At 41.8% G+C, this 23999-nt stretch overlaps 1 protein-coding gene across 4 annotated transcripts in view; it reads left to right on the forward strand.

The window, feature by feature from the left end:
* Positions 1 to 15321: 15321 nt before the first annotated feature.
* The window catches only part of meis2b (Meis homeobox 2b), a 58371-nt gene continuing 49693 nt past the window's right edge, over positions 15322 to 23999 (forward strand). Inside the window, exons 1-7 of one of the 4 annotated variants that reach the window (XR_009793872.1) lie at positions 15322 to 15685; positions 16028 to 16260; positions 16636 to 16777; positions 16890 to 16940; positions 17119 to 17169; positions 18043 to 18189; positions 20218 to 20332. Coding sequence is in view for 2 of the 4 variants with exons in the window: in XM_061812914.1 (XP_061668898.1) it covers positions 15674 to 15685; positions 16028 to 16260; positions 16636 to 16777; positions 16890 to 16940; positions 17119 to 17169; positions 18043 to 18189; positions 20218 to 20332 (751 nt within the window). In the remaining 2 variants the exon portion in view is untranslated. The remainder of the gene's footprint in view (positions 15686 to 16027; positions 16261 to 16635; positions 16778 to 16889; positions 16941 to 17118; positions 17170 to 18042; positions 18190 to 20217; positions 20333 to 23999) is intronic. The other 3 variants (XM_061812914.1, XR_009793871.1, XM_061812913.1) reach the window with 3 other exon arrangements.

Here is a 23999-nt window from a genome sequence, read left to right on the forward strand (position 1 = left end):
GGGTTGCTGCTCCAGAACCCTGAGTCCTCTGTGTGCGCGTGGATGTGTCGTGAGTATTCTTTTTTCAGGAGTTGACGTAAATTATAAACTTGAATTACAACGGATCTCTTTTAAGACACTGTGGGACTCTAAGTTGTCAGCAGAATATAATTGCACCTCATCAAGTTGGTAGCCTAGCCACCATATCTTGACTTTCTTTGAGCCTCATTCCAATTTTCATTGTCTTCATTTTTCCATCTGCTCTGGATCACTGCAACCCTGTGTTCATCTCCTTGGGCCCACTGACAACCTGTCATCCCACTCCGCCAGCCTGATCCATATTGGAATCCTGAATCCCAAGTTTTGTAAACTAAGTTCCTAGCCTAGTCTAGTCTAAATAAAATACCAATTCGCACCCTCATTTCCCAGTCTTCTCTGCATCTGGCTTCCACTCCCAGCCTGAACCTGACAATTACCCTCTCAGTGGGGCAAGCTGGTAACAAAGTCCACGGGGATATGAGACCAAAGTCAGCTGGTAACTGAATGAACTGTCTTCGATGAAGCTGAGCCAGCCGAAGTACTTTTGAATAATGAAAGGAATACCCTGGAGTGTGCTGGAGCCTATACCAGCTGTCAATGGGCAGGAAGCAGGGTACACTCTGAAGTAGTTACCAGCCAATCGCAGGGCCCATAGAGACAAACAGCTGCACTCACTCACACCTAGGGGCAATTTAGAGTGTCCAATTATTTTTGCATGTTTTTGGGATTTGGGATGGAACTCATCATTTGTCTTCCTCTAAACACAGTTAGTGGAATTATGAGCAAAAAGTTCCATTACGGTCTCATCTGACCACAAAACTTTTTCCCACGATTCCTCTGTATCATCCAAATGGTCATTGGCAAACTTAAGACGGGCCTCGACGTGCTGGTTTAAGCAGGGGAACCTTCTGTGCCATGCATGATTTCAAACCATGATATCTTAGTGTATTACCAACAGTCACCTTGGAAAAGGTGGTCCCAGCTCTTTTCAGGTCATTGACCAAATCCTGTCGTGTAGTGCTGGGCTGATTCCTTACCTTTCTAAGCATCACTGAGACCCCACAAGGTGATATCCTGCGTGTGGCTCCACTCCAATTGAGATTTGACCGTCATGTTTATCTTCTTCAATTTTGTAATTATTGATCCAACAGTGGAAGTTTTTTTCACCAAGCTGCTTGGCAATTTCTCCTTAGCCCTTTCCAGCCATGTGGAGTTGTACAATTTTGTCTCTGGTGTTTTTGGACAGCTCTTTGGTCTTGGTCATGTTACAAGTTTGCGTCTTACTGATTGTATGGGGTGGACAGGTGTCATTATACAGCTAACAACCTCACAAATGTGCATCTGATTCAGGACAATACACTTTTAAAGGCAGACTAACAAGTCTTTGAGGATCAGAATTCTAGCTGGTAGACAGGTGTTCATATGCTTATGTGCACCTGTGTCACACAAATAAATCGTTAAAATTTCATACATTGTGATTTCTGGATTTATCTTTTTAGATTGTCTCTCTCAGAGTGGACAGGCATTTAAAATGAAAATTTCAGAGCCCTCCATGATTTCTAAGTGGGAGAACTTGCACTATAGCAGGGTGTTCAAATATTTATTTTCTTGACTGTATATTCACTTTAGCAGTTGTAGGCAAATACTCCACACGAACACCTTCCAGGAAGTGGTCAACCTCAGCTCTTTATCCATTCAGTTATGTCAGAATCCATACAACAACCTCCGATTCTGTTATCAAAATCCCTCCTTTGAAGAAGTAGAGGATTCGGAATCAGAGGGGTGAGGTGGGATTAGAACAGGCTTACTGAAAGTAATTAATTAATTAATTAATTATTGTAATTTTTCTGTAATTTATCTAAATGTGAATGTGTGAAGCCCTCTATGATTTCTAAGTGGGAGAACTTGCACTACAGCAGGGTGTTCAAATACTTATATTTATACACACACACACACCACACACACACACACATATATATGTTTTCCCTTCGGTTTGTCCCATTCGGGGAAGCTAGAGCGTCTCATCTTTTTCCATCTGAGCTTATCTCCTGCATCTTCCGCTCTTACACCAACTGCTCTCATGTCTTCCCTTGCAACATCCATCAACATTCTCTTTGATATGTCATGATCCTGCCGTTCCAGCCCTGGCTGTGCGGGTTCCCGCCAGTCCAGCGATGGCGCCACAGCCGCCTCACGTTCCTGTCTAGGAGGTGGCAATGGTTCCGCAGCTGCCTCCCGTTCCTGTCCAGCAGACGGCCATGGTTCCACAGCCGCCTCACATTCCTGTCCAGGTGGTGGCGAGGGCTCCGTAGCCGCCTCACGTTCCTGTCCAGGCGGTGGCACCGCAGTCACCTCACGTTGCGGTCCCAGCGGTAGCGAGGGCTCCACAGTTGCGTCACGTTGAGGTCCAGGCGGTGGCGAGGGCTCCACAGCCGCCTCACATTCCTGTCCAGGCAATGGCGAGGGCTCCGCAGCCGCCTCACATTCCTGTCCAGGCGGTGGCACCACAGTCACCTCATGTTGCTGTCCAAAAGGTGGCGACGGCTCAGCAGCCATCTCTCGTCCGTGTCCAGGAGTACCGCGGCCGCTCCACGCTCCTGATTCGTCTACAACCGGCCCGCCCCTCATTTCTGCTTCAACACCCCTGTCTCGACAGTGACAAGTGTACGGTCTCACTCCCCGGTCTCGATGGCTGCCACCTCCCTCTCCTGCTTCAATGGAGGCCGGTCAACGGCCGTCTGAGGGCCATGCCACGACGGCCACCGAGCGTAGACCGCTACCTGACCTAGCCTCGGTGGCGACCGATCCCCGGCTGCCACATGATCGCGCCTCGCTGGTGACCAATCCATGGCTGCCTCGTGACCAAGCCTCAGTGGCGACCAATTCGCCTCGAAACCACGGTCTGGGAGGTCTTTGTCCAGAGTGGTTGCATGCTGTTGTGTGGTTCCTGCTTTGCCGTTGGGTTCCTCCCCGAGGCCGTCCACCCGAATCAACCCGTGGGGATCCTGGTGCTTCGCGTCCAGGTCATCCTCCTGACCTGTCCAACGGTATGCCTCACGTTTGGTGGCCTGCACGGCCACCAGAAAGACTGGGGTTGGAGGGTGTAGTTCACGGAATCGCGCACCGAAGTCCCCCTTCATCATTTCCAGTGGTTCCACACACTTTTCATTGGGAAACTGGGTTGCTTGGTTATCTGCAGAGAAGTTTTGTGTAGCAGGGAGCTGGATGAACCTGTGTTTTTTCACATGTCCCAAAAGCAGCTCAAGTTTCAAAATGCACTCCCCGCGGCCCTTCTGAGGATAAGCGGCTAAGAAAATGGATGGATGGATATATATATATATATATATACATATATATATATATATATATATATATATATATATATATATATTATATATATATATAATATATATATATATATATATCCTCACAAGGGTCACGGGAGTGCTGGAGCCTATCCCAGCTGTCAACGGGCAGGAGGCAGGGTACACCCTGAACTGTTTGCCAGCCAATCACAGGATACATAAGAGACGAACAGCCGCACTCACAATCACATCCAAGTGTAATTTAGAGTGTCCAATTAATGTTTCATGTTTTCTGGATGTGGGAGGACCGGAGTGGCCGGAGAAAAGCCACGTAGGCACCAGGAGATTATGCGAACTCCTGACAGGGAAGGCTGGGATCAAAGTCGGGGCCACAGAACTCTGAGGCCAATGCTTTACTGCTGCTCCACCGTGCCACCTATATCCATCCATCCATCCATCCATTTTTTTTGCCGCTTTTCCTCATAAGGGTCACACGAGTGCTGGACCCTATCCCACCTCTCAAAGGGCAGGAGGCGGGGTACACCCTGAACTGGTTGCCAGCCAATCGCAGGGCACATTGAGACAAACAGCCACACTCACGATCACACCAAGGGGCAATTTAGAGTGTCCAATTCATGTTGCATGTTTTTGGGGTGTGGGAGGAAACCGAAATACCCAGAGAGAACCCACACAGGGACGGGGAGAACATGCAAATTCCACACAGGCGGTGCTGGGATTGAACCCGGGTCCTGAAAACTGTGAGGTCAACGCTTTACCAGCTGATCCACCGTGACGCCCATATACATATATATATATATATATATACAGAGAGAGAGAGAGAGAGAAGACAGACAGAGAGATAGAGAGAGTGTAATTTCGCAATCTGGGAATATCATGTGAGTGTATTTGATTAAAACAGTAATTTGAGACTAAGATTACAGCAGTACAGATATTTACTTAAATCTTTAATGATAAAAGTTTTGTTAATCCTTCCTGCAACAGTCTCCTGACCGTGGTCAGCAAGCACAGGGGAGACACACACACGCATGCACCCATACATGCATGCACACACACTACACATAACCTCTGAATCTTTACATACTTTGGACTGGCCTACAGTTTGCATTGGCTTGCCCCCCCCCCCCCGCCCCCCCATAAAACTGCATTTACCACACCCTAATTCCAAACAATATCTCAGTGATGATCAGAAATATGAAAATTATTAATGGATGGAGCCCTAATTTGTATAAACCCGCCTTGAGAAGACTTAATATCCTTACATTGTCTCATGTCTGGATTTTATCAATGTTAAACTAACTTCAGTGCCATTAATGGCTGTTGATTTCTAATATTTATGTTCATATGGAGGAGTGGCGCGAATGCAGCCTTATGGGGGCACAAGGCAGTGCAATCTGTACGCCGCTCCCAAGGCTGGATAATTTCAGAGGGTTGCGTCAGGAAGGGCATCCGGCGTAAAACTGTGCCAAATAAATATGAGAGCAGAATGTTTTTTTTGTATGTAGTTATAATAAAGTTATTATTGAACTTTATCTTAACACCCATCTCATCTAGTTTAAATGGGATCCATTTGTCGATGGAGAAGATGATCCTCGACAAAGCATCATTATTTTTCTGGTGAGGCTAAAGAGAAGAATGCTTTTGTTTTTTAGTCATGTGCACTAACTCATCCACTAATACCAAAGACTGACATCTTTGTATTTTTTCGTAGAGCAGTTTTAGTGCTTTGCAAATTTATTCACAACTAGTCATTTTTGGGCGGCATGGTGGTTCAGCTGGTAAAAGGTTGGCCTCACAGTTCTGAGGATCCTTGTTCGATCCTGGCCCTGCCTGTGTGGAGTTCTCCCCGTGCCTGCGTGGTTTTCTCCGGGCACTTTGGTTTCCTTCTACATCCCAAAAACATGCAACATTAATGGACACTCAAAATATCCCCTAGGTGTGATTGTGAGTGTGGCTGTTTGTCTCCATGTGCCCTGCGATTGATTGGCTGGCAACCATTTCAAGGTGAACCTCTCCTCCTGCCCATTGACAGCTGGTATAGGGTTCAGCACTCCCTGCGACCCAAGTGAGGATAAGCATCTAAGAAAATGGGTGGATAAAAGAAGCAATCCTTTGAGCTAATAAAGCCATTAATCTTTTTGGGAATGATGCAACACGTTTTTTGCACCTTTATTTGCGTATAATCTGCTATTCTGAGAAATAAAGTGAAGAATTTTTTGGGGGCTGAAAACTTTCCGTCGCCTCTCACTATTTCAACAGAGAAAAAACAACGGTTGAGATCCGTGAATTATCTAATTTAGCCTGCAGGTGGCATAATTTAACCACACAAAGAAGACACGTTTTGTTTTTATAAAAAGCCAACAGGGTGCGCATTTCGACATCAGATCATCCTCATTTACTATCATATCGAATTTGAAATGCAATGCAGAAGCCAGCATTTAATTCATCCAGAGTTCTGTGCCAAGGCCTGCAAAAATTATGATGTGCCATTAATTATGTTTCTTTGTGACAACTACTGTACATATCGTGCAGTTGTCTTTGCGCTTCATTAGCTAATTAAAATGCATTAATAGTTTTATTCGCTCTTTTGACCATGGGAGATCTTAGTTCATTGTTATGTCATACAGTCATTAAGTTCAAGCGCAAACACGTCTGATCATTTTAAAATCAATCAACCCAAATTGGGCGGCACAGTGACACAAGCTGTAAAGCGTTGGCCTCAATATTCTGATGACCGCCGTTGAAAACCCATCCCACCTGTGTGGTGTTTGCATGTTCTCCCCGTGCCTGTGTGGGATTTCTGGTTTCCTCTCACATCTCAAAGACATGAATTAATGGGAGATGCTAAATTAATTAGAGATGCTAAATTGCTCTTCAGTGTGATTGTCAGTGCGACTATTTTTGTGCGTGTGTCAACAAAAACGACTTCAGAGAACTTTGAATGCTCAGTAGCACTTTTATTTAGTCACTTCCGGCGCTTCCGCATATGCTACTAGACCAAACCATTGAGCAGGGGGTGGACTCTACGATTCCTAACATCTCCTCATTTATCGATGAAAACATCAAAATTGCTGAAGGCCTTATTCCAAAGTGCAAATTCAGGCGTTATCAACCATTAGTGCAAAATTAAGATTGTTTCAGTAATTCAAAACCCGTTTCACATTGGTCAACAATCATTGAATTTTTTTCATTTTTTTTTTTTAAAAGTCAACTACCCGAACCAAGCAGTTCACGACACTTCCAGTGAGGGAAAGAACTGGAACCAAATAAGTGACAAAACAAGCTTATGCTTAAAGGTCAAGTCTATTAGGCGTTCTAACCAGCCAACCACTGGTTGTCCTGCGCTCGACGGCTGGTGATGGGGATGACGTTGTCAGTGATGGGCCAGGCCTTGGCCTATCTGGGCAATTTTGTTGCTTTGTGTCAGTCTTGGAGCCCCTCATGTCTACATCATTTCTGCTGTCCCTCACATCCTCTGTTTGACCAGCTGATTGCTCCTCGAGTGGGCTGTTGCACCCCGATGGGTTGTGTTGTTCTGGGTAATGCCAGATAACGTCCCACTCTGCCGGGCGCAGATCCACCCAGTTCCGGCGGTACAGTACCCGTTCGACATCCACCAAATATCATCTGGGGCCCACCTGCCTTAGACAGACCCCTCTTCGCCACCTGCCTGACCGGTCCCCAGGCAGAGGCTTCATCCTGACGTGCTGTTCAGTACACAGTTCAGGTAGGTCTCTGGTAGACTTGTCATACCAGAGCTTGGCTGACTGGTGTTTAACTCTTAGCTCGTCAACCCCAGTGACCACTCTCAGCTCCAAAAGCGTGTCAGCGACTGGGAGTGGTTTTCTCAGCCTTCAAGACATCAGCCTCCCTGCAGGGCTACTGTGTTTCCCTTCTGTGGGTGTGTTCTGCCACTGTAATATGGCCAGCCATGGGTCGTCACCCGCATTGGCTGCCTTCTTGCAGATGTTTTTCACTATTTTTAAAGCAGACTCAGCCATGCCATTTGACTTTAGATGTCTAGGGGAGGACTTCACATGGTCGAACTCCCACTCCCTTGCAAATCGCCTAAATTTCTCACTGTCGAACTAACTGCCGCAGTCCATTATTACTCAATCTGGTTGTCCATGGCGGGTGAACTGCGCCTTGGACCTCAGCACTGTAGTCTCTGCTGAGAGGTCTGGAAGCAGCTCAATCTCCCAGAAGTCTGAGTAATAATCAACAATGCCCGTATCCTCCACCTCAGTATCTGCTATGTGTAGCTGTCGCATATCCCGGCAGAAATGATTTGCAGTCCCACAGTGGTGACAGTTCTTTCCAAATGGAGTGGAAGAGTTCCGCCCACGTCTGTGCTCATTGCCGCAGAATTTGCATGCCGTAGTCTCACTTGTGGCCACAGTCTTAAATTGATCATTTTCAGAGTGTTCCTGCCTTTGTGGAACCCGAGAACGGTGTCCATCCGTTGCATGCAATGTCTCTCACAACTTGAGTCTTCTTCTTTTTCTTTCGGCTTGTTCCGTTAGCAGTTGCCACAACGTGTCATCTTTTTCAATCTAAGCCCATCTCGTGCATCCTCCTCTCTCACAACCACTGTCCTTATGTCCTCCCTCACAACATACATCAACCTTTTCTTTGGTCTTCCTCTCGCTCTTTTGCCTGGCAGCTCTATCCTCAGCACCCTTCTACCAACATACTCACTCTCTCGCCTCTGAACATGTCCGAACCAACAAACTCTGCTCTCTCTTACCTTGTCTCCAATACATTGAAACTTTGGCTGTTCCTCTAATGAGCTCATTTCTAATCCTATCCAACCTGTTCACACCAAGCGATCACCTCAGCATCTTCATTTCTGTTACCTCCAGTTCTGCTTCCTGTCGTTTCTTCAGTGGCACCATCTCTAATCCGTGCATCTTGGGCTGCCTCACCACTGTTTTATAAACGTTGCCCTTCATCCTAGCGGAGACTCTTCTGTCACATAGAAGACCAGACACCTTCCACTAACTGTCTTACCAAGGGAAACACACACAAAATAGTGTACCGTCATTGCCAGATTAATAACAATCTTTTATTGCTTCCTGACTGTTCTCCCAACGTCTTTATGTCTCAAAAGTATTCACTGTCAATTGACAAGCTGTTGTCATAGTAGAGTAGCTCCAGCTACTGTAGAAAAAATCCCTAGGTAATCAAAATGATTTTGATTGTGATTCTGATACACTCGGGTGGGATACAAAGTGGCGACTTGTTGCAGGCGATACACTTACCCTCTCCAAAATGGCAGTGAAATAAATAAAAACTAAAGAAGTTGTTGTTTGTCTATCTGTGGTGGTGTCACATTCCAAAAATTCTCACTACAACACTATACCTGGATAAATTACCTCAATATCAGCTCTCCTGGGACCCTTGTGAGGATAAGTGGCTCAGAAAATGGATGAATGCATAAAACACCTGTGCTAAAACGTACCGTATCATGCTTTCAATGCTATCAGAGTTCTCTCTGGTGGTAATACTCACTCTCTTATGGATGGTATAGTGAATAATAATTGTAATAATAATCTTTATTGTCATGAACATCCATGCACACAAAATGTTTTCTCTGCATCTTACCCATCACTTGAGTGTGAAACATACTGGAGCAGGGGGCAATCCAGAGAGAGGTTTGCAGTATCTGTGTTTTGCTCAATGAGCCATTTGTTCAAGAGGTGTGGGTGGATACTCTGGTCACAGTCTTGAACCTTGGAAAGCAGTGATCATAACCTTTGGGCCGCAGCTGACTTAATGTCAAGTTTTCTTAACCGCACAAAAGACTCCATTGCAAATAACACTACAGCCACGGGACCGAACGGACTGAGGTTATGTGCCGGAGGGTTACTTAAAAGAGTGCAAAAGTTGTCCGCAGGAGGTACTTGGCAACTTGAAGCCAATTCATTCTTGCCGCTCCCAACACACTTGCCTGAACACAACTTGTCAGAAGACACACAGTTGTCAGCTGACTTTCAGCTTTTTGGATACTGCCCTTTAAGACACCTAACGATTATAGTTTTTAAACTACTGGTATTGAAAAACAATAATAATGATATGGTACTCTGCTATTTTTATCTGTATTTTTTTTACATCAATATGCCTATGGTATTGGTTTCGGTACTTGGTGCAACACTAATGTGCACTGCAATTGGCTCGTGACCAGCTCATGGTGTGCCTCTCCCAAAAATCAGTTGGTCTATAGGCATCAGCAAATCTATAACCCTCGTGAGCATACTGTATGTGGTACAGAGGATGGAAATATAGAGATGTGAATATCTGCTTTTAGAGGAAGAGGATAAATGATGACGCTGAGTGAAGTTGTTTCGCTCATGTGTTGTGTCATTTGTAATTAATTTCCAGTCTTGGGTGCACAAGTCCAGCGATTGACTCTTGTTAAGAGTTGAAAATCTGCTGTCAATCTTCTGTGATACAGGAGATGGGCGCACAGTGGGGCACAGCATTCTAGCACACAGAGTTTCCAGATATCACACTGTTTGAAAGATTCTTGGAAATGTGTTTAGTAAGTGTAAACAAATGGGCCAGATGCACATAATTGGTTTGCAGGACCACATGGACACTGAAAATATTATATGCGCAACCAATTTTAATATATCAGTGTGCTTTTGTGCAATTTTAGGATTTTATTTGGGGGAAACCGCAGAGATTAGACCCAGCTCAAATCATCTTGTTGTTCACGAAAAACTCTTTCCAATGGACCAATCTTTTGAGTAAACATATTAAATGGAGTTACTTCATGAGCTGATTTGTTCCTTTCTCTGTTTAATTGAGCTCAGTTGTGAGCCAGTGGCACACAACAAATTTCCTCAAGAACAGTGAGGTATTTACAGTATTAATATGATGAAATATTAGCAATCATACCACATTAAACAATAGGGCTTTGGAACAAATAATAGAAAAGTAATCATGGCTAAATTTTAAAAAATAAAAAGCTATTCAAACAGGAGACAGATTATGGTACATTCACTCAATCTACAATAATGGAATCACACAATTTTCACACAATTTCCTGAAACTTTAAGTGACACATGGAGTTTTCGTTGACCTAGATCAACGCAGCTCCACATTCCTTAAACCTTGACTGTTTGTTGTCATTGTTGTTATCTTATGCTCTGTTTCTGTGACTCCCAAGTGTGTGTTCGTTTCTCAAAGCAAGCGTTGCAGATTTATTTTAGCAAGCAAAATCATATTCAATTTACTGAGGTAATTTTTCTTATCACCATGTGCTCGATAAGGCTTTTTGAATAGGCAACGAAATTCTCCCGTGTCCAGTGTTGCAGATTGCATATCCCGCCCATGTTTCTGTGAGACTGATTGCTACAGGGTGATTAATGTGCTCATTTCCCATTATTAAAGACTAGAGCAGCGCTGTGGGCTACAGATATAGGACCTCGTCATAAATCTTAGCCAAATGAACAGTCAAATAATCGCTCATCGGAAATGAAATCTGGGCTCATTAATACTGACACCCAGACTGGGGGAAGAAGACACACAACAATCCCCCCCCCTACACACACACACACACACACACACACACACGCCCACACACCCACGCACACACACACCAGTCTGGGTCATGAAGTCACACATTCACATGAATACACATAAAATAAATGTACAAAAAGTGGATTTGAGGGGGGTTTAGTCTGGTCTGCCACCTTGGCGCACCAATCAACAATGACAAGCTCATCATGAGAGGCACACACACGCACACACCTAGTGTGTATGTGTGTGCGTCCGTATATATATATATATATATATATATATATATATATATTATATATATATATATATATACGCACGCACACACATACACACACACGCATGCACAGGCTCATTGTGTTTGTCTTAGCTCCCACACAGGAAAGCAGTTGACCCATTAGTATAAGACAAAGGGATGACGGGCCGCGATTAGAGCCATAAATAATAACCTTGGCACATCATTTGGCATCAGATCTTTTGTGAGACTCTTTAAAGGACTTGGAATGGATTTTAATTGGTAGTTTTGTAGTTTTATTCACAATTTACAAAGCAAACAATCAATCATTTTTTCACTCTATCTATCTATCTATCTATCTATCTATCTATCTATCTATCTATCTATCTATCTATCTATCTATCTATCTATCTATCTATCTATCTATCTATCTATCTATCTATCTATCTATCTATCTATCTATCTATCTATCTATCTATCTATCTATCTATCTAAATTGGAATGAAAATTGAAAAACCTTTAAAGAGTACATTTTTATCAATTCAAAACATTAAAATGAACTTGCAAAATTATATTTAAATAGTGACAATTTTCAGGGAGTCTGGATGCTTATACACGAGTGATCATCTAAAGAATTCAATACTAGATCTGTTGGGATGTGGGTTAACAACGTCCGCCCCCGGCATCATTAGCCAGCAGCGCATCAGTGGAAATTCAGCTACTCTGGGTCGAAAACGAAGGAGGTGGAAAACAGCTTCTTCGGGAGAGAGTGAAGAGGAATGCAGAATGTTGAGAGAATGACAAGAAGATATCCGAAGTTGGTTGATATGATTAGAAGAAAAGTTAATATAATGTGTGTCCGGGTGACCAGGTGGAAAGGCAGTATGGTTGGACGTTTAGGGGCTGGGTTTAAATTATTTTACCATGGTGTGGATGGTAAAGAGCAATGAAGTACCAATTATTTTAAATGAAGAGTTAGCTAAGAACGTCTGGGAGGTGAAAAGATTATCAGATTGAGTGATGAGGATGAAACTTGAAATTGAGGGTGTTATGGAAAAATGTTATTACTGGCCATGCCCTACAGGTAGGATGTGACCTAGAGATGAAAGAGAACTTGTGTAAGGATCTTGACAAAGTAGTTGAGAGGATCCCAGGCAGATTGAGTGTCATGATTGGTGCAGATTTTAGTGGAGATGTTCATGAAGGAAACAGAGTTGATGAAGGACTAATGGGTAAGTTCAGCACTCAGAAAAGAAACTTGAAGGTAGAGATGGGTGTGATTGCAAAAATTGGGAATGGGAATTGTTGTAGTGAACACTTTCTCCTGGGAGAGGAATGAACATAGGGTCACCGACCAGAGTGGAGGAGGTAGAAGCTGTATTATATCCTGTGCTGGTGAGATAGTTTAAAGGTTACTGATTGTAAGGAAGTCGTAGAGAAGAATGCAGTATTCCTCCGTCTTCCCGATCAACCGATACTGCTATTTCTTCATCAGATGAGGATAAAGCCGAGGAATCAGCGCTGGGCATAAAAGGTGTCCCATGCAATCGAGCCTTTGTTGCGGCACGCAACACGTAACATCCGCGCATGTAGTCATGTGACTCGCAAAAATTGCAGTGCGCCTGAAAATTCGCAATTGTGGATGAAAATCTTCTCAAAACACTATTAAATGAGAGAGGATTTAACATCACATTCTCAAAATAGAGTACACATTACAAGACCTATTGGATACATTGTTAATGCAAACCAATGGAATTCCCCTTTAACTTTATTTAGAATTTCATATGTACCTGTGGATAGGGGTGAGTAGAGTGGACAAATATTGTACTCAAGTAAGAGGGCTGTTGCTTTAGAAATCGTATTTGGCCATTTCATGCAGTGTGATCTCAATGAAAGCTGATTCAGTGGAATTCCCCTTTAACTTTATTTAGAATTTCATATGTACCTGTGGATAGGGGTGAGTAGAGTGGACAAATATTGTACTCAAGTAAGAGGACTGTTACTTTAGAAATCGTATTTGGCCATTTCATGCACTGTGCAGTAAGCCTCAGAAGCACCTCTTGTTCAAAGTCACCCAATTTCATGCGGGAAAAAAAATTTGGAACATCTGACCGACGATGTGTTTGTTGTATGTTCGATCACACACATTATTCAAATAAATAGTGCTTAATGTCCATGCTCAGTTTCATATTTGGGTTTTTAGCTCCCCTCTTCCCTTCAGCGGCAGGCAAAGACTTGTGAACAGAGGACCCAACCCGACTGGCTCCAAGGAGCCGAGAGCCCAAATGAGTACCATGGAGGCTTGTTATGCAGATTGGGAAGGGTTAGGGGATAGGCCAGCCCCCTTCTTCACCATGTGAGGCAGCTGGGTTTTGCTGCAGTGGCATTGTTACAGTAATGATCCTTCCACATGTTCACATTTGGTCACTGATCGAAATGTTCAAACACTTAACATAAAAAAGCTGAAATGCCTCTTGTCTCATTTTGATCTTTTTAAAGCTCATCCAAATGTTTTTATTCTAGAGAGGGAGAAAAAGAGCTTGGACCTACTTTAACTGGAAGGGATTGTATGTGTTCTCATTTACAGTACTCTACTTTATCAATCACATAGCTTACATTGTATATACAGTAGACTGGTGTGCATTATTTAAAATTTTGCCCAAGTTGTACAACCCTGTTTCCATGACAAAAAAAAAAATAAAGGGCAAAAGTTAAAGGAAACACATGATTACATATTTTGGAAATAGTACAGGGAGGATGGTGTACGACTGGTTAGAGCGTCTGGGTCATGGTTCTGAAGACCATGGTCCCAGTTCTGGCCCTGCCTGTGTGGAATTTGCATGTCCACCCCGTACCTGCATCGGTTTTCCCTGGGCACTCCTCCCCACATCATAAAATCATTCATGGTAGGTTAAATGAAAATTATAAATTCCCGTAGGTGTGAATGTGACTGTGAGTGGTTGTTTGTTTATGTGGGCCTTGCAATTGGCACGTAACCAGTGTACCCTGCCTCCTTCCCGAAGATAGGTGGGAGAGGATCCAACACTCCTGCAACCCTTGTGAGGATAAGCAGCTCAGTTAATGGATATAGTACAGTATCCCGCATGCAACATCACTGCATGTTTGCACACTATCACATGCCCTGTCTCTACCATGCACCCACTTCCAACAACAGCAACTAACCTCCCCTTGCCGCTCCCCCCCACGCCTACTCCTCTTCCACCCAGATCTCTGCTGGCCTCCTTTCTCAGTCAGTTCTGACATTGCTAATGATTCTCACTGGGATAAAGGATAACGGGTGACAGAGGCAACCAGACCGAGACTGTCTGATGATGGAGGAGAAGGTGGTGTAAAAGGAAACTTGAAGAACTTTGTGTGTGTGTGTGGCGGTGGGGGGGGGGGGGGTATCGGGTGGGGTAGAAGAAGAGGTCAAGAATGGTGATGCACTGGCGCCTCTCTGGTGATGTGTTGGGAAAATGCATATTTCACTGACTAAATGGTCATTTATTTAATGTAAAATAGGGCTTGACACACTGAATCCGCTTTCAATGAGATCACACTGGCTAGCCCAGTTTGTGGTAGGTTATGTGAGGAGGGAGGTGGTAAAATTAGGTAAACATAAAGGAAGAGAATATAGGGAGAAAGAAGCATTGAAACAGCATGGAAATAATATGCAATGACGAGAGATGTAGCTCCCGTGCATGAGGCATGCTTTGCTTGGTTACTTATAGTTAGTGTATTTCTAATTCAAATACATGCCTTAAATATTTCACAAACATAGCATATCAAGGAATAGTAGGGAATATGTTTCTATAGTATGCCTGAAATAAAGGGCTGCACGTACAAAAAATATAGGGGGTGGAAAGGTTGCCAGGTTTCTCCATCCATCCATTTTCTGAGGAACTTATCCTCACAAGGGTCACAGGAGTGACGGAACCAATCCTAGCTGTCATTGGGGAGGAGGCAAAGTACACCCTGAACTGGTTGCCAAACAGGCAGGGCCAGGATGGAACCCTGGACCTCACAACTGTGATATATATATATATATATATATATATATATATATATATAATATATATATATATATATATATACACACACACACACACATATATGTATATGAAATATATATATGAAAACCTAATTGCTTCTTCCACAAACTCGATGGTAAATGTTGGCTGGCTGTCTGCAGCCTTCACCAAGTTCCATCATTAGCATAACTCTCCAGTTCTCGCAACATATAAGCACCTCCTCCGCCAATTTGCGACCAGAGAGCGTGTCGGCGCGCGTGGACATGACATCTCTCTCCCAACAACTTGCGACTCAACGCTCTTCCCATTTTCCAACAGATACCCTGACCAAACATCAAACACGTCCAGTGATCCTCCAGATGAACACAAATCCCCTTGCGGAAGAAGCACAGTCATCAAGTTTACTATTTAAGGATAATGTTTCCTTTCCCCTCTGAGCACTTTTGATTCTCATACAGGACTATAATTATAGTTGGGAATATACTTTTCCGACTTTTGGATTTTCAAGCGATCACTGCTCCTCACGCTTTAATTTACGCGCAAGGATGACGCAAAGGGTAAGTAATACACCCCATGACTTTCCATACTAAATGCATCTTGCATCTAATTAATGCATCTCACCTCCTACATTTTGAGTTGCACACATGATTAAAATGTAATCAAACTCGAGAAGATTTACCCTCTTTTCCTCGAAATTAATATCTGTCGGTGTAACATTTTAGTCATTATGTAAATTCACAGGACTTTTTCCACAATATAGACGTTTGTTTTAAATTGTTTATATTGAATAGTTGAACATCAATTCAGTCATGTCGTTATATGTGTAAAAACATTGCTTTTTTTTATTCGTTAAGAGAATAAGAACTTATCTTCATCTAATCTTCTATCATCTATGCAAGTACGATGAATTGGCTCATTACGGAGGCGGGATGGATGGAGTTGGAGTCCCGACGTCCTTGTACGGAGACCCTCACGCCCCGCGGCCCCTACCCCAGGTCCACCATCTGAACCACGGGCCGCCCCCGCATCCCACCCAGCACTACGGGGCCCACGCACCGCTTAGCATCATGCCAGCCAGCATGGGCAGTGCCGTCAACGACGCGCTGAAAAGAGACAAGGACCAGATTTATGGGTATTTCAAGAATAAAATATTAATGACCACAGCAATAATGTGCGCGATAAAAGCCAAAAACAAGACGCCTTGAAATAAGATTTAGGAATTTCAAGCAATCCCCGTTTGACTTCAAAATTATACCAAACTATTAACTATTCTATTCATTCGAATACTGTACAGTACTTCGTCTCAACGGGCATTCTGCCAAGACAAATTCCCGAGGACCAGAACACATAATCTCTTTAAATACCCGCAATACAAGTGTCATGAAATAATTGTTCAAGGAGCTTCTGGCTTGATTTTCTTTTCCAAGCTTCTTGCAGAGTGTTTTTAATGATGCAGGACCGCCACGGACGCTACTGTTAACTGGCGTTGGACGTGATTGTGTTTCAGCCACCCTTTATTCCCGCTCCTTGCCCTGGTATTCGAGAAGTGCGAGCTGGCGACGTGTACGCCCAGAGAACCCGGGGTGGCCGGCGGAGACGTCTGTTCCTCTGACTCCTTCAATGAAGACATAGCAGTGTTTGCCAAACAGGTCGGGTAGCGGACGTGGACTACAATTCTGATTTAAAAAAAACAAATCTTACATCTTGTTTGGCAAGAAAATTATATTGTTGCGTGACATTTTCCTCATTGTCCACCTTCAGATCCGCGCAGAGAAACCGCTATTTTCTTCGAACCCTGACCTGGATAATTTGGTATGAAAATAAAAAAAATTCTCCTTTATATAAAGGCGCGTTTGCCTGGAGCCATCACATCCCTTTAGGGTGCAGTTATTAAAATCATTATTTTACCCTTAAGCGCACATAGGGTTTTATCAAGAGCCTGAAGGCTTTGCGCACCCTGGCTTACTGTTCCTTGCATTTTTGTATTTAGATGATTCAAGCCATCCAAGTATTGCGGTTTCATCTCCTGGAGTTAGAGAAGGTCAGTATTATTTGGGGATTTCTAAATAACACCGGATAATACATAAAAAAATACTGTGTGAACTAAATATTAAGACACATATTAATCAATTAATGAATACCTGTACACGGATGCACAGCCTTCCGTGCATTTTGAATTTTCAAGCATTCCTTTGTCACTTTTGTTTTATTTTTTGAAATCAGCAGTGGTCAAACTTTTCCGAGTATATATCTGTGTTCAATGATTGAATTTTCTATACATTGTTGTCAATATAAGTCAACTTTTGGAATTATATTGAATTTCAACACTTAAACCTTGTTCTGTGCTTTTCATAATAAATGGACACGTTTCCATTTACAGCAAAAGGTTGGGTCAAATTATGAATAACTCATATTCAAAGTTATTTTCACCCAAATATTTTGGTTATTCATTCAACCCCACAACACGGTTCAAATGACTAGCCCAGTTTTTTAATTCAAATAGACCAAAAACAGTTTTTTTTAATCCAGTAATTTTGTTGTTCGAGTGTACAATTTATAATTTCTTCCAGCATGATTGTGCCCCAGTGAAAGCAATGGCGAGAAAAAGGAACGATTTGTTCCATTTGGTGTGAACGAACATGACCTCAGCAAAACACCTTTTGTAAAGAACAGCTATTACAATAATGTTCTTCTATCTACCATAAGAAACATCTAACCTCACATGTGCTTTTCTGGATCAATGGTTCAAATTCCTGTAGGTAACTTCAAAATTGTTACTTTTCTGTTGAGCATAGTACTTGAAAAGAAGTGACTAAAATCATTTTTGTTCCAGTGTCAATTTTTTGGGGTGTGTGTGTCTTGTGAAAATTTAAAGCAATCACGTATTTAAAAATTATATTGCATCTTATTGTAGGTCCATGAGCTTTGTGATAACTTCTGCCATCGGTACATCAGCTGCCTGAAAGGCAAAATGCCCATCGATCTGGTCATTGAGGAGCGGGATGTCTGCAAGTCGGACTTTGATGATCTGTCAGGATCTTCCACAAACCTTGCGGATCATGTGAGTTTATGGCATTGTAAAGTCAGCTTCTAGAGAGCAGCTTCTCACTGTTCACGCACGTGTTAATGCTCGTGCTACGACACAAGGAAAACAAGTGGTCTACCTCTGAGTGGATGCAATAATTTGGAAGGCCTGCAAATGGGTTTGAAAAAAATTCTGATACAAGAGAGAATCCATATTTCTTGTGGATTCATTCAACTTATCGGATATACAGTAATGTGACATAGTATATTTTGTTAACTTATAATGAATTTTTTAAGCTATTAAAAAACTTTTGGTTGTTTAATTTAATGTATGTACTGGACATTCATTTTAATGACTAGAGATCATTTTAACATGAAATATACAATATATTGAAGGTGATGAGAATTTTTCATCGCACACTTTATGGCTGCAAGTATATGATTTTGATTGATTATGATATAGTTAGCACAAACAACACCTCCGGCCCAGTATTTGGCACATTGTGCTCAAATCTCAGAAAGCTTGACTTCTTTTGTGATGTATACGACGATGGTTATAATGATGTCTGTCTCTCCATCATCAAACAATAGACAGTTTGTGTGTGTGTGTGTGTGTGTGTGTGTGTGTGTGTCTTTGTGAGGGAAGTATGGAAACACCTTGTAGTGACAATCAGCATTTGTAGCCCATTTTTAGGGCGCTTCAAGCACCCCATAATAAAGGTGTAAATATTTAAAAAAAAGTTGTTTTCAAACAGCCAATAATGGTGTTAAAGCACAGTGCTTGGTTGTAATGTAATATTCTACCATTGCCTTAAAAATGGCTTGATTCTCCCAATACCTCTCTCCATTCCCTTGAATGGGCTTTCAGTGCTCGTACCTGTATTCCAGTAATCTGGTGTAAATGGCTTTCTTAAACAAGGCTATATGAGACATTTCTTAACTCAACCACTAAATACCAACACACTGTTATCCTTACTATTCCTCTTTTTTTTGCTGCATTTAATCATACATCATTGTGTATGCTGTGTACTAGGTGTAAGACAATGTTTTTTTTTTGTTTTTGTTTTTTTTCTTTCTCAAATTAATTCAGGTAGACAAACAGTATCACTGTCCTGTGTCTTAATTGTGATTAAAAAAAAGTTTGTTGTTGTGTCATGGTGCCTATTTGGGATCAGACCAAATGCAAAGTGCTACTGAATAGCTTACTGACTGACATAGGTATTTCTATCCCTTTTTTTTTGTGTGTGTAGTACTGACCCATCTCTTATATCTCAACAACTTACCACGTACCATCCAAAACTTCTCCCATTGTTGTTCTTATTTTTAAATGACAGTTTTATGTGTTGATTCCTTGTGCCTGGATGTTTTTTTTTTTTTGCCTGTTTCCACCTAGCAGTACTGTTTGATTTGATTTTAGGACAATTTAAATAAGACTTTCATTTGCTTGATAAATGTGGAAACACATGGCAATTCTTTGAGTAGCTGCGGTTACAGAGGAGTTGTAATTATTTTCTGTCCGCGTAAGGAAAGAGAGGCCATCATTGAGAGGCCTCCTTCACACTGTGCTTTTGTCCTCAAGCTTCTTATTGTCATCTGCCAAGCTCTTCATCTGATCACCATCAGGCAAACAGCTGACGCAAAGAGGTTGAAGTGGGAGATCTGCTGTTTGGCTTGGGCTTATAGCAGTCCGAGTAGCCCGACCAAGACTCCCAATAAATACAGGGTTCCTCCCTTAACCTGCTTATAGAAACGATCAGGACGTCGCAAGGTCCGTATGCTGCAGACTTGGCCAGTTTACCCTCGAGAACTATACTTTTTCTACGGCGTTTCATTTAATGTCCACCACAGGCAGAATGGTAATTGTTTTTTCATGTGCTGTTTAACTTGCTTGCTGCCTCGCAATGCTAATTGCACTTTGCAGCTGTCTTTGTAAAACTGTATAATGGACCTCTTACTGGACCTACTGGACCTTCCTCATCTATTTTCCCACCTCCCTCCTCTCTTCTTTACTTTTATTTTCTTATCTCCTGTCTCCCGGTGTGTGGACCTTACCCTGACCTCTCAGAACCCAGCATCCTGGAGAGACTTGGATGACGCCCACTCCACACCCTCGGTAGGAACCCCTGGACCTTCCAGTGGGGGACACGTCTGTCAGAGTGGAGACAACACCAGTGAACTGGGTAAGAGAGGCCATAGGTCTCCTCCATATCAAAGCCTTGTATTTTTGGTGACCTCTCTTTAAGCTCGGGACCTGCTGTAAGGTGAATCAATAGAATCCATTCAAGAGAATTAATGTACTCATGTCATCAAACCTTGATTTTCATTGTCTATGGCTCATTTTCATATAATTTTATCAATAGCAGTAGAACATTTGGGGAAAAAATCTGATTTAGCATTTCTTTCATGCTATCTTGCTTTTATATAGTTGAATATCTCCTTTGCTAAAGGAGCCACACTTATAGTCCTAGTTCAAAGAATTATTGATGATTTGAAATTTAAACATTCATAATGAAATATTAAATGGGGGCACCCAAATGAAATACATTTGGTTTTATGTCAATAAAGACAAATGTGCAAAATCATAAAGATGTAAGAAGATTCATAAAAACTGTACAATTTATGTGTTGCCATTCAAACCGTGAAAACAAGTGGATAAATAATCCTAACTACTTGCTAAATCCAGTCATGATAATGGGTTCCGACACTTTCACAATATTCATTCCTATCTTGGAAATAGCTTCATTTTTTTTAGCTGTCTGTTATTGTGTGAATAGATCCCTCTGGTGTAATGCGACAACAATCGGGCTCTCTCGAGTGGCATTAACATTAAAGATAGCTTGAGCGACAAAAACAGGAGCTTTTGTAAAAGAATCAAAAAAGGAGCTACAAATACACTAAGAAGCATTTTTGTTAGTTTTCATGAAAAGGCATACTAAGCAACAAGGGAAAAAAGCTGTCTATCCAAAAATTTAATTCATCTTTAGAAAACATGCTGCAAATAATAACTTAATTTCAAACACCTAAGAGTAAAGACATTTTGAAAATAAAAGTTGGATAAAAATATTTAACAATTTTAGTAATTTCACTTTTTTTTCTCTTAAGAAACAATTTTGACCTTTTGATGGCTAACAACTGCCAATAATTTAAATACTTATATCAGTAATATTGAAGGATTTTCTAAACGAAATTCAGTGGGCCATGTCTTTTCCATTGTTGTGAAAATTACTGTATATGAAAATTACCCATATATTCAAAAGCGAATTTGGGAGGACGACAGTCGCAAAGGTGTTTCCTTTAAATATATTTGTAATTTGTATCATTTTCAATCTAGAATTTTAAAAACGGTCTGATGAATAAGAGAAGGTCAGGCTAGAAAGTGGCAAAACAAGTCATTTTCAGCAGTGGCACACAGTTTCAAACATTGTTTTTGAAGATAAATTGTACCATCAAATAGACTGGTCAAAGTGTTAATTTTTGTTTTGTTTTTTTCTCAAGAGGGGAGGTTCTTTGAAGGAACAAAAGAATGAAGTTTAAATGTTTTATTAGTTTTCCAATTACATACTAACTGTTAGGATTGTCCTGGAACAATGAACATTGCTATTAAATTAGAAGCCAAATTTTCTTTTTAGGTCTCCCCTGGTTTGCCTGGGTTGCTATTCACAAATTGGAGCTCTGGGACAGTATTCAAACAAAAGTTGCTTAATTAATGAAAACCTCTGACAATGGTGTCCTGGCTATGACTCATTTAGAAGTGATAAAGAGATCCCTTAACTGTGTATTTGCTTTCTTTCAGTCACTTGCCCTTGTGTTGCCCAACTGTTTGTCTGATTTCTGGTGTGTTAATTGGAGGCTATAAGAGATTTATGGCTTGTTTTTGTTTTTCTCCCCTTTGACCACTGTAAAAATAAAAATGGACTTTAAAGAAACGTTCCACCCTCTGCCCATCAGGCATCAATTGGCAGAGCATTGACAAGGACAATGGGAGGATGCTTTGCAAAACAAGAGAAATCGAGAGGATTAAGTAGATAATCAGAAACAGATCACAATTTTTCCTGTGATATTACACCAAACATTTTGAAAATCATAAGTTTATAGGAGGATGTTCTTAATGGATAGTTTTCAGTTCTTTTTTCTTTCGTGATTTAAAGTCAAGCTAGCCTGAGTGTCGGTACCTACTTTCCTTTAGGCTTTTTTGAGACAACAGTGGTTGAAAATTCAAGGTCCATGGCCTTTTGACCTGGATAAGAATACATTGAGAATGGGGGTGCAGAATACCCCCTGTGGGGATGTAAGGGCAGAGCATTATATGTACATGAAACAAAGGAAGAGAGGCGAACAGAATGATCAGAGGGTGCCATTCCTGCAGCAAAGCTGGCCATATGCTCCATGCTGAGGCTCCCTGCTTTATTTTCTGGCTATGATAGAGAGGAATCAAATGTAGCGTAAGAGAAAAACTGCAGTTTAAAAGAATACAATGGAGGATTTTGATTCAAAACTCTCAAGAGGGCGGCACGGTAGACCGACTGGTTAGATCACTTCACACTTCTGAGCACCGAGGTTCAAATCCCGGCCCCTCGTGTGTGGCTTTTACATGTTCTGCACGGGTTTTCTCCGGGCAGTCCGGTTTACTACCGCGTCTCTTAAACTTTGAACATTAAGTGAAGACTCTAAATTTCCCTTAGGTGTGATTCTTATTGCAAAAGGACTGTGGTGTGCAGACACCCACACATGCAGTATATATTTGTATACCCAGACACCCTGCTATATTGCAAGATTTGCCACTTAGAAATCATGGAGGGGTCTGACATTTTCATCGTTGGTGCATGTCCATTGTGAGAGACATAATCTAAAAAGAGAAATCCAGAAATCATAATGTATGTTTTTTTTAATGATTTATTTGTGTGATACAGCTGCAAATAAGTATTTGAACACCTGTCTATCAGTTAGAATTCTGACCCTCAAAGACCTGTTAGTCCGCCTTTAAAAGTACACCTACATTCCATGTATTAAATGAATGACCCTGAATCAGATGCACCTGTGTGAGGTCATGAGCTGCATAAAGACACCTGTCCACCCCATACAATCAGTAAGACTCAAACTTGTAACATGCCCAATACAAAAGAGCTGTCCTAAGACACCAGAGACAAAATTGTACAACTCCACATAGCTGGAAAGGGCTAGGGAGAAATTGTCAAGCAGCTTGGTGAAAAAAGGTCCACTGTTGGAGCAATCATTAGAAAATGGAAGAAGCTAAACATGATGGTCAATCTCAATCGGAGTGGAGTCCCATGCAAGATATCACCTTGTGCGGTCTCAATGATCGTTAGAAAGGTGGGGAATCAGCCCATTACTACATGACAGGACTTGGTCAATGACCTGAAAAGAGCTGGGACCACCATTTCCAAGGTAATACACTAAAACACCATGGTTTGAAATCATGCATGGCATGGAAGGTGAAAGCACTTGATTTCGATGACACCTCAGGGAACAGTGAACTTTATATCATTAGGATGGGGTGGACGCACCAGTGATAAACATATCACCGAGAACTCTGGATTTCTTTGTAATATTAATTATAGCGATGTTATACTAATTGATCGCGGATTCAACATTCAAGAGACTCTTGCTTATTATAATCCAACCATTCAAATTCCTGCATTTACAAAAGATAAAAAAAACAATTGGACTCTAAAGACATTGAAACAACTAGAGTCATTGCCAATGTTAGAATACACCTGTATTGTGCGCAAAAGATACACAATATTACAAGGGACAATACCGATAAAGATGCTCCAGCCAGATGTAACTTCTGGTTTAACACCTCTTGATAAAATTGAGTTTATTGTG

The sequence above is a fragment of the Syngnathoides biaculeatus genome, chromosome 23 (assembly GCF_019802595.1).
Source record: "Syngnathoides biaculeatus isolate LvHL_M chromosome 23, ASM1980259v1, whole genome shotgun sequence".
Lineage (NCBI taxonomy): Eukaryota > Metazoa > Chordata > Actinopteri > Syngnathiformes > Syngnathidae > Syngnathoides > Syngnathoides biaculeatus.